This window comes from Lactuca virosa, chromosome 7 (assembly GCF_052849685.1).
Source record: "Lactuca virosa cultivar CGN04683 chromosome 7, Lactuca_virosa_CGN04683_v6, whole genome shotgun sequence".
NCBI classification, from domain to species: Eukaryota; Viridiplantae; Streptophyta; class Magnoliopsida; order Asterales; family Asteraceae; genus Lactuca; species Lactuca virosa.
The window spans coordinates 222071091-222083200 of NC_136432.1; the positions used below are offsets into that span (position 1 = coordinate 222071091).

At 31.8% G+C, this 12110-nt stretch overlaps 1 protein-coding gene across 1 annotated transcript; it reads right to left on the bottom strand.

Moving 5' to 3' along the window:
- Positions 1-10191: 10191 nt before the first annotated feature.
- On the bottom strand, positions 10192-10714 carry LOC145124105 (pathogenesis-related leaf protein 4-like). The gene has a single exon (XM_079059326.1). The coding sequence runs from the start codon at positions 10693-10695 to the stop codon at positions 10207-10209; it is 489 nt and encodes a 162-aa protein (XP_078915452.1). The 5' UTR covers positions 10696-10714; the 3' UTR covers positions 10192-10206.
- Positions 10715-12110: the final 1396 nt, after the last annotated feature.

A 12110-nucleotide genomic window follows, 5' to 3' on the forward strand; every position in this document is an offset into this window, starting at 1 on the left:
CCTGTAAAACATTAACCCCAAAAATCCAATCCATTTATCCATTTCTATCAAGAACAACCAAACTCAAAACCCATCAACACTCCACTGAATTTTTGTCAAAACAAAGGAAAGAACAACATAATCAAAGCAATATCGATGGCCACATTTGGTCTACTTACTGATTAACTTTATAAATTAATATAAACTTTAAAACCTAATGCAATGTTTGTTTGGTTCCTGTTTTAAATTGATACGTTCCAAGTAATGAACATCATGCTGTAATTGAACCCATAAAATAGATGAACGACAATTCTTGCAAAATTTAAGTTTCATAATGACTAAATTTTGTTAAATTCCATCGCAAATAAAAGAAATATATAATTTCAATGATGAAAATACATTAATACTAAAATGGAACACAGTGGACATATGATTAAAATATATCAATTGATATCTCTTCACAAGATGACGACGTCGGCAAAAACACGATCTAAGGGATGAATAATAATTTTATATTTGTTAAATCTTTGTAGAGAAAGATATATTTGCATCTAAAAAACTAAACAAAATTGGCCACAATTAACAGCACCAATATTATACGTAGTAAGAACAAGAAAACCAATAAACAAAATCCAAATTAATATGATGTAATCAAACGAAGCGGATTCAGATAGCAATCAATAATTGAGTTTAATATGAAGTTAACAAACAAACCAGATTCAATTTCGCACATCAAGAACATGAACGAATCGGGGTTGGAGATAACAGCCAGAGAGTTTCTTTGATTCTAAAATTGCGGATATGCCCTATTTTGATTCTAAAGTAGTTGCGGCGGATTGACGATAGGAAACAGGGGAAGTTGAATATTCTTCAAGTCGGCTGGGGGTGGAGACGATGAACATGGTCGATGATTTTGGATTGATAAATAGGGTTTGAGAAAAAATAAGGTAACTAACCGTTATTATAGGGCATAAATATTTTGATTTTAACTAATATAATTATTAATTTAATATTAAGATTACTAAAATACCCTTTATTAGGTTTTTGAAATGATTTGCCCACATTTATGCATACATTCATACAATATATAGTTAGAATACTTGAACCTAGCTCTCTCTCTCTCTATATATATATATATATATATATATATATATATATATATATATATATATATATATATATATATATATATATATATATATATATATATATATAGGCTTAGGTTATTCTATTCAAAGTAATTATTGTGTTATTGTATGCATAAATGTGGGCCAATCATTTTACTTATTTTAAGAAAGTGATTAATACATATTATTAAATTAAAGATAATTGAAAAATACCATCTAATTTCATTCTAAGGGTATTTTAGACAATTGAGATAATTTTAAAAAAGGAAAATTCCATATTTTTTTGGGATAATTAACTCTTTTGATTTTAAAATTATAATTTTTTTAATTACTTTAATTTTAATTATAACGTAATTTTTATAATTAAACCCGATTTTATTCTGTCAGAATGACATTCTTTTTATAATGATATTCTATGAAAATTCAAGCTATAAACTAATAAAGAGACTTACTTCTCGCAGAATAAACAAATTTTTAGATACAAGTTAAATTTTTTCTATCACATCCTTGAAAAAATAAAAAAGTTTATATTTTATTCTATAATAATGAAACACTCCCTAATAACAAACAAATATAATATATAGATTATTCTATTGGAATATACTATTACATATACTCTTATCATTCTATTATATATTAATCTAATAAAATATGACAATGAGTAGTGCATTTTTCTGGAAGATCGGTGACCATTGAGGATTGTTCATGTCTATCCCAAACGCATTCATCCAACCTTTGGGCCATTGATCATCATGTACTTCATTCATTCTATGAGAATAACTGTCATGAAAATGAATTATGTAAGAATAAAACTATGTGAGAATGCTTTTATACGACAAAAATAAAATAAATTTTAGTAATTCTAAGAGAACTCATACAACAGGATAAAATCAAGTAACACAAAATAACGAACTTATAAATTATTTTTGTGTTCTTCAAGAATTTGAACATCAAGTTCTCTTTCAGACATTTCTACAGACACCTGGTGTGCAATATTCTCGTAGAATTATTTTTGTGTTCTTTAAGATTTCTACAAACCCTTTCAACATATCACTACATAATGCACCACCTAATGCACGAACTAGCTCTCCCTTGAAAAAATATATATAAAAAATAAAATTACTTATTGTCAAAACTTAAGTTATAAATGCATAATGAAATATGGACATACCTTAAGTTTTTCCCTCTCACGAATGAGTGTAAGAGATGCCTCCATGACTCGGTTCTGGCCCTTCTCTATCACATCCTTAGGAACATTGTTTAATGTGTGTAGATAATGAATTCCTCTTCTCCCAATCTTCATCATGTTTGTTGGATAGATATATGTTGTAGCTACAAGAGAGAACAAGTTAAGTAAAATGTTTTTAAGCTGGGAACTATGCTATCTCATTTAGTTAGCCATTGTATCTCAATTTTTAAGCAATTTTGGTAAGAAAAAGGGTGAATTTGCAGTTTTGCTATTACTATCTAACATACAGTTGAACTGGTTTGGTCGTTTTGGCAAACAAATATTTTTCCCCAAAATGTTCCATTCAGATGTTGAGCAAATATACCGATTGAACAAGTAATCAATACTCTTTTAGATTACCTAATGTTTTAATCTCAACTATTTACTGATTAAGAATCACCACATAAAAATTATGGACAAAATTTCCCTTAAACTTTCAAAACGGATAAAGAGTTTAACTGGACCATATACACTACAAAAACAATTACACGCAATTCAAACATAGACGTATTACGTATATCTCGTCAAAATCGATGTTACTGATATACATATGAATCGGTTTCAAAGGTACAGTTCTGTTTCATCTCAAAGAATTTCAACTCGTGAAAGTTAAATTAATTCCACCAAAACAAAGAAATTGATCAACACATACGAAAAAAAACAGAGCAGACGTAAATCTAACGAAAACTATGGAAAAAACTGAAAGGATAAAGACGTTACCAATAGATTAAAGCGTTATCTAGAGAGAAACTGAGATTCAGAACAGCGGTCGGGTATACAGGTGAAATTTTGGAAAAAGAAAATTGAGGATTGATTATCTGATATGAAGATGGTGTTTATACATGTGTGTGAGTGTATTGGGGTGTGTGTCTAAAAATCGCTATCCCATAAATTGATGTAAAATAGCTTTAAAATTTTGAACACAATCAGATGAACATCCCAAAAATACACTTGAATGTTTTTTGAAAAAATTATTTCCAATTTGGAAAATATATGGAGTTTCGAAATAGAAAAAAAAATAAAACTTAATGTCAAAATAGAAAAAACTGAAAACCTAGTGTCTTTTGTGATTTTTTTTTTCATTTTTAACACATCAGTATGCCATATCAGCATGTCATGTCATCGAAATTAGCACGTCATCATGTCACGTCTGCAGGCAACCGGGTTGATCGGTTAAGTGGTCAGAATTGTAACAAACTGAAAATGTAATGTCTAATTTTAGACAAAATAACGTAGTGTCAAAATTTAACTTTCGTGTAAAATTAGTAACTTTTGTTGTATTTATCCTACTTATTTTGTAGCATGTAAGAAGTGAAAGCTACATTGACATTAATTAGATGAAATATGCTTTCATTAGGAAGCCGTGATCATATCAATTCCACTTGCTTTTTCTACTTTTCCTTTTATTTTTTGAATTTTTCTAATATTGTAACTAGTAAAGTATTTGTGTTCGACTGTTTGCAAGAGGCGGAGCCATCATAACTCATTTAAGTGAATGTAAGGAAATAAAAGTAGGATGGTATATATTAATACACAAACAAATGAAAATTCATTCTTATTTTCAGCCAAGTAAACATGACAATGGAATGGGATGGTTCATTCCATTCCACTATTCATTGTAGCTTTTATAGTTAACTGATCAAATTGTGGAGTTGTAAATGCCTTAAACCATGATTCAGAAACCATAAGCTTTGGAATATGATTGACACTTCAAGCTGCAAACAGAGTTCAATACGAAAAATATCAATCATCAGAGAGCAATGAAGTCTCGTTGTAGGTATGTGTGAATTAGCGGCAAAAAAAAAAGAACAATTAGACCATCAATAATATGCACCTCCAATAAATTTTTGTTTTCATTAGCTATACCTTTCCTAGCACCCATAACTTTGAAAGCATTTAAAGAATGAATGAAGGAAAGTATCGGCTTAAAAACTCCAAGATGGCTGACCTTATGAAAAGAAGATTGTCTTTTTTGAGTTTTAAATCACATATTATAACTATTAAGAACAGAAATATAAGCAAATAAAAGTTCTGATTACCTGTTTCGTTTCTCAAGCTGTGTTTTCCCTGAAACAATATCCATTGTTATAGTAAAACAAAATATGCATAATAAGAATATACATATTATGAAAAGGGATTAAATGAAGCATCTCATTCAAGTAAACATATGGAGCACTTACTTACAAACTCATACAACATGATGGTTATAAAACAAATGAAACACAAAAGAAAAGAACTTACATTTGATGATGAATCATATTACCTCTTTGCTTTTAATTGCCCAAACTCTTTTCTGCACCTAACTCCTAGCTTTCTCCTAAAGTAGAAACAGGTGGATGCTGAAACAAAAATCAAACTTTTCTAAGATATTTTTTAAATATTGAAAAAAATCAAAATACAAATACATCCACATCATCATACATCTAACCTCTATGGTGTGTTATTTGCTTCAAAACAAAACAAAAGATTACTACTAACTCTAATTCACTGATATTGCTAACTTGTAAAAGTTGTAGAGGCTCTTTTAGTATGAGAAATCAACCTTTTTGTAATAATCAGGAACCGGTGTTTTTTAACAATAAAGGGCAGATTGATCTTTTTTCTGTTTGGTTTTATTTGCGTCTAATATTATTGATATAAAACCATGGCTTGAGGTTCAGGTTTGCAAGGTAAGTACTGGGTTAATAGATTACTGTTGCTATAACCATTAATTCATATTAGAGGCGACATAGGAGTAATTATGTAAAGTTTTACCTAGCATTTTCCATTGAGCTTCAAGAGAATAATCATCAAAAAAACCTGCCCAAAAGCTGTAAGGGCCATCAAAAAGTTACCCAGGAAAGATGTAAAACAATTTATTTAATGGAGGAACATTACGTCTAGTAAACATTTTCAGGGGCAAAATCGTAAATAGCAGCTGGAATTGGCAAACTTGGGCTGGGTTTTAATAACATATGAGCCCAATGACAGAAAGTTAACCTAGAAAGGGAAAATCAGGTGGAAAGAAGAAGAATCTTATATCAAAAGTGTAAGTATACCTCAAGATCAGAAGCTGATATAGGTTCATCATTGAGGAATACTTCAGCAAGCTGATCAGCAACATCAGAAACTGCTTCAATTAACCTGCGCCTCTTTTCTGCAGCCATTGTCATTCCTAATGGCATTTGCACTGTAGAACTATGATGAAGAATATACCTTTCATACCCAAGCCCTACAAGAATAAGTGACATGAACCCCCAAAACTTTATTGGTTTCATATTTGTTATAAAGTAAGCCTGAAAAATTAAAAAATAATAAAACCTCCATATTTTGTCTCAAGTAAAATTGAAAAGGTTTATTTAAATTACCTCTCCTGCAGCTCTCTTTCATGCACATCCATCTGAAGCTAGAGCTCTTTCAGCACATACATGAGCATGTGCAACATTCTCAACATATGTGAAATCATACATTAATCCAAAAATCAACCACAAAATGTAAAAATTAAAATCAATTCCAATTAAATAGAGATTAATTAAAATTGTAATTGAATTTCAGATTACCTTTGATTTCCCTGCCCTTGCTGACAACTACTTGAACCATCACCGTGGTTTCCAGGGGTATTTTCGTCATTATTACATGCTCCTATGAATCTTTCTAGAGTATCTGGAACCTCCACTACCTGATCAATGTACATAAAATCCATAACCTGCAACACAAAGAGGCCATTCCCCTGCACTAAATCTGTAAAGAGAATAAGTCAGACGAATAACTTGTTGTAAAATGATGTCTAAATGGAGTAAGATATGTACAGAATAGCGAATTAGATATAAGAAATTAGCTAATAACCTTAATAGGTCAAAAATATGCTCTCACATTAAAACACCTAAACATCACACATAGGTCTGAAGTTGCATTCAGTTAACCGGTATAAGAATAGTTCGATGTGAGGTCATGCCTGCCATTTTATGGACCTCATACCTGTAAAACCTGTCAATAAATTAAAATAAGTTTAACACAACCCAATTTGAATTCACCTTCACAATATACATCAAAGGCTTGAAGAATCACAGCTAGAACAGCTGTAAAAGCTTTTATGATCATCTGTTCAAGAAGGAAGCAATATGTGTTGTGTTCATCATCAGTAAAAAAGAGCAAAAAAAAGAGAGATTTTTTTGTTCATGAGGAAACTTACATACCGTACAATTCCAATTTTGATGATTTGATGGGGCAACATCTACAACAAAGGTAGACAAATATATACCTGCAGAAAAAAATATCAAAAAAAAAGTAATTTCTATGAAATCAGATAAGCTTTAAATAAAAAACTTAACGTATCAAACAAACGACACAAACACCCCTATGAATCGTTGAAGAAGCACAATCCCAAACATTTCCTCATCTGTTTCCTGCTTTTCCTAGTCAAACAACAACCCTATCAAATTCTGTCACAAACAAATCCAAACAATCCATTTTGTTCCATTTCTGTTGAAATAAAAAAAAAACAACAAAAAGAAAAAGAAGAAGAGGATCAGGGGAGCTGCCGGAGCAGACCCCATTGACGCACCTGCCCAACCTCTCTCTTTTCCCTCCATCGTGCCTGTCGATTTGAACAACAATCGAAACACCTCTGTGAACTCAAAGAAACCACCCCCTCCCCCCTTACGGCTACTGTACTGATCTCACTCTCTCGTTTTTGTTTGGAACCAACGAAATGGAGAAGAAGGACCGATGACCTAACTGATTGTGGCGAGCCTCCATCCGACCCTTACTGTTGCTGATTTTGTTTTCTTTTTCTTCGATTGAACATCACAGAACCACCACGGGACCACCAATTTTTCCCTCCTCCCCTTCGCGATCCGCTACCGGAGCAGCCCCTTTCATCCATCACAGTTGAGGCGGAGGCAGGCCGGTGGTGCTTTTCTGGAAGAAGCAAACGCGAAATAGTAACGATGGAGAACCGGGGGAGACGATGAAGAAAGAGAAGTGTATGATTTGGAGCAGAGACTGAACCGCGTCCGACTCCACTGCGCCGAAAGACGACGTACAAAACGCTGGGCATCCATGGAGAAGCCGAGATGATGACGGTGGGAGAAGGAAAGAGAAAGAGAGAGAGAGAGTCGATATTGGATGTAGAAGGTCCTGGAAGGTAGAAATGTGGTAACCCCAGGAATATATAAATTAACAAAGTGACACAAACAAAAATAGAGGGACCGGAAATGTAATTTAAGGGACCAAAATTGGCAAACATGTCTCAGGTTTACTGTTAAAATTTTTCACAACTTTAATATATATATAATAATGAGTATGGCCCTTGAAGTCACGAATACGTAATGGACATACACATTGTTGTCTTTCAATAATCCAACAACTTCATTAGACAACAAAAGAAATGGAAGGCTATATAGGGTTTTAGGAATTCTATAAACATGGAAATCAGGAGAAGAAAATATTACTTCGAACTTGATGCTATATAATTAACCTTTGCTTTGGGTTTAAACCCTAGCCTCTTAGATCTTTTCTTCTCGTTTCTCCCTAGTTTTTTGTTCTCATGTAGCAGTCTCAATAGGAAGGTGCATATGGTTTTTTTAGAGGTAGAGGATTGGATATGAATAAACAAGAAAATGGATAAAGGAACCAAGGCAAACCGAGGGTTGCGTGGATTCCTAAGGCTGCAAGGAGTACCAACTCCGCACCATGTGGTTTGTTGTTTTGGCATTTTCACTGCACCAGAGAACACCACACCATAGGTGTGGTTTTGGTAAAAGATTTTCCCGTGCATCCCTATTACTACATTCTCTCTATCGCTTTTTTTTTCCAGTTTTTATAATATATAAATAAATTATATATACTATAAATTATAAATATTATATAAAAATTTATGGTGTTTAATTCTCTACAAAAAGAGAATAATATTTGTATAAAATATATTTTTTAAAATAAAATGAAAAATAAGGGGAATTGACACATGACAATTTCTTAGATTTTAACGAAAAAAAAGAAAATAAGGGAAAATGAGATGACGTTCATATAACATAAAAATGTGAATTATGAAAGATGTGTAAAACCTCCGGCATGGTGATTAAAATAGGTTTGACGACTTTGGTCCTTGAACTTTTTCTCTTACTCCATAATCAACCTATATTTCTCTTTTCTCTCTTTATTTAGTCATTTCATAATTTCTATTAATTATTTTATCTTTTATCTAAGTATTTTTTATGACACTTTACCCTTTTATCTTAATTTAATTGTCACTTAAACCTCCTATAGTTTGTTAGAATGTTAATTAAATCAATTTAATACATTCTTAGTTCGATCATATTCAGTGAAATAATTATTTTGTAACATTTTTTATTACTTCATTTTTAGTATTAAAATGTCTGTACAACTCAATATTGCGAGTATAACATTCTCATAAATTTTAGATGACTTTTTGATCTCCCTAAACATTGTTCTTTCGTTGCAAGCGTTGTATGCAACATTCTTCGCCTACGGTAACATAAACAAAGCAAGAACATGTACCAATCCGTTTTCTTCATCGCTTCAATTTTTCTTTCATTAAGTGGTTCGCATAACTTCTTTTAGTAGAGATAATCTTAAAGGTGCATCCTCCAAAAGCAGTAATCTTGACATTCGAATTTAACGATCATAATTTCCCGACTTCATCCACAACCCTTATACCAATTGCTAGAATTGAGGAATTCAATAAAAACACAAAACACATTCACAAAACAATTAAAGACGCGACTAAAATAAAGAACACAATGATTTAACATGGTTTACTTGATCACGGAAATCAAGTAACGCCTACCGACAAACTAAAAAGAGATTCTTCTTAATAATAGCCGCCACAAATGCTCTTTGCCTTAAGGTCACATTTGTACACAGTGGATTTATCTATAGAGATGAGGTGATCTAAGATTGTTGTAGGTTGGGCCTATGAAACACCACAGACTCATTTGACCCATTGATCGAGCACCACCACCCTTCTTCATTTAGCACTGTAATTGTAGTATGTCGGACACCTAGTGCCCTGCAACTACATGTGCAACCATACTCCCGATCCTTACACCGCAGTTACCCCTATAGCCACTCGATAACTGCCCCATAATTGCGTTCTTACTCCACAGCTGCATGACCCCATGTTTCGTCACTGTAGTGGTAAGAAGGTTACTATGAAGATCAACTCTACAAGTAAACCATGAAATTCAAACTTTGACTAAATTTGCAATTTTTTGTAAAACAGATGGACGTCATTGATTTTTATAATTTACACAAATCATTTTGAAACTTCAAAAATAAGACCAAAATTACAAGTCGATTTTTATGGACCAAAAATGTAATTTACTCAAATATTGATAAAAATATGACAAGATGCATGGACGATTCTTTAGACATTATTTGTATTTGAGGTACCAAGTGTGGGTACATAATATCAATTCGTTAATGCATGTGTCTATCATTATACTAAACTTTTAGTTTCAATATTTTGTGATATTTTCTGGAAAATTCTTGAATACGTCTCGTGTAAGAGTATATGATCAGTATGCTGTTATGATATTTTTCGACTCGTTTCCTCTAGATATTTGCTAAATACATAATTACAAAATATGACAGAGAAGAAGATGAACACAAGCAATCAAAAGACAAACAATGTTTCAGTATCACTTTTATTCTTTATTACACCAAAAAGATGTATATATATATATATATATATATATTTGTTCATATGTTATATATCTATCTATATATATATATATATATATATATATATATATATATATATATATATATATATATATATATATATATATATATATATATATATATATATATATATATATATATATATATATATATATATATATATATAACCAGCAACATAACTCAAGTTCACTAGTAAGGAGATTGGCCATTGATGTTTCCACTAGGATAATAGCTGCAAATAACGAACCACCAACTATTATTAGTACATTGAACCCTTGCACATCCAAGTTGATTAGAATTACTCCACACCACTTGAGTATAGTGTCCACAAACATGTCCACCAGCACAAGTATTTGTGGCATAATCATAATAAGTCTTCTCAGCTACCCATAAATTCACTGCTGCAGTGCCTGAGAAGGTACCACTACCTTTAGCAAGGTTCTCGCCATAAGGTCCACCAGAATTGACAAGATTGCAGTCGGCTTTCCTCTGGTTAGCATAGTTTTGAGCATACGTAGCCACAGTGGCATTCCATACAATGTTTGCGACACCCACTTCGGCACGAGCTGCATTGTGAGTATCTAAGTAATCTTGTTGGGAGTTTTGGGCATTGATGGTGTGAAGAATTGCTAGGGTAAAGAAACAAACAAGTGTAAATGAGAGTTTAAAAGACACCATTGCTATAGTTACTTTGTTGGATAACTGAAGTTTGATGATGGAGGGACATGAATTACGTATGGGTATTTATAGGATGTTATGTGATATTGGAATGACCATTTGGCATGTTCAAAGGCGAGCAACTTACGCATGCAGTTTAAGCAAAGTCGCCAAAACTTCCCCATTGGACACAAAGGCCTTTGATTTAAATCTTGAAATTACCCAAGTGGCTATTGTCATAATGATAATCACAAATTACGCCCCCATTTGGGCTTACACCATCCAATTATACCCACTAAAAATAAAACAAGTCCAAGTATGTTTACATTTGACTGAATGCTTTTAGGTATCGTAACATAACATATCGTATATTAAATATTAAATATTGCGTTTGTTTTGTAAAGAACCCAAGTGGCGTTAATGTCTTCATGATAATCACTAATTAATCCCTCATTTGGGCTTACACAATCCAATTATTCCCACTAAAAAATAAACAAGTGGCAAGTATATTTAGATTTGACTGAAAGCTTTAGTTATCGTAACATAACATATCGTATTTAATACATTGCATTTGTTTTGTATTAATATTGGAAACAACCCAAGTGGCGTTAATGTCTTAATGATAATCACAAATTAAGCCCCCATTTGGGCTTACACTATCCATTTATACCCGGTAAAAAATAAACAAGTCGCAATCGGAAGTATATTTAGATTTGATTGAAAGCTTTTAGGTATCGTAACATAATATATCGTATATAATACATTGCATTTGTTTTGTATTAACATTTGAAACAACCCATGATAATACATTGCATTTGTTTTGTATTAACATTTGAAACAACCAAGTGGCGTTAATGTTTTAATGATAATCATAATTATTGCCCCCATTTGGGCTTACACAATCTAATTATACCCAATGTTTTAAAAACCGGTTTGAACCGGCCTTTCAAATCGGTTCGACCGGGAACCAAAGAATGAAGCGGCAACTAGCATTGTTTTATGTTTACTTCTGAACCGGAGTGAAGTGGTCAGTTTTTACAAATATATGGTTGAACTGATTACTTCACACGAATGAATTGTTGAACTGGTTAAATTAATTAAATAAACACACATGGAAATGAATAATTTTCATAACGATTTTTTGTTTTTTTTTCAAATATGTTTAGATTTCTTTGAATAAAAACAAATGGTAAGTGTTATCAAGTTTTTTAATGCGTTTGTATTCTTCTAAACTATATTTTGTTTCTGTATTATATTATATTATATTTTTGATGTACATGGATTGATGTAAAACATATGTTTATGTGTTTTAAATGTATTTTGATTGATTTTGAACTTGTATTTATGTGTATTTTTAATGTTTAAACTTGTAGATGTCTATGCGTATGTAGGAAAATAACAAAAAAAAGATGAAAATTATAAAACCGGTTGAGCCG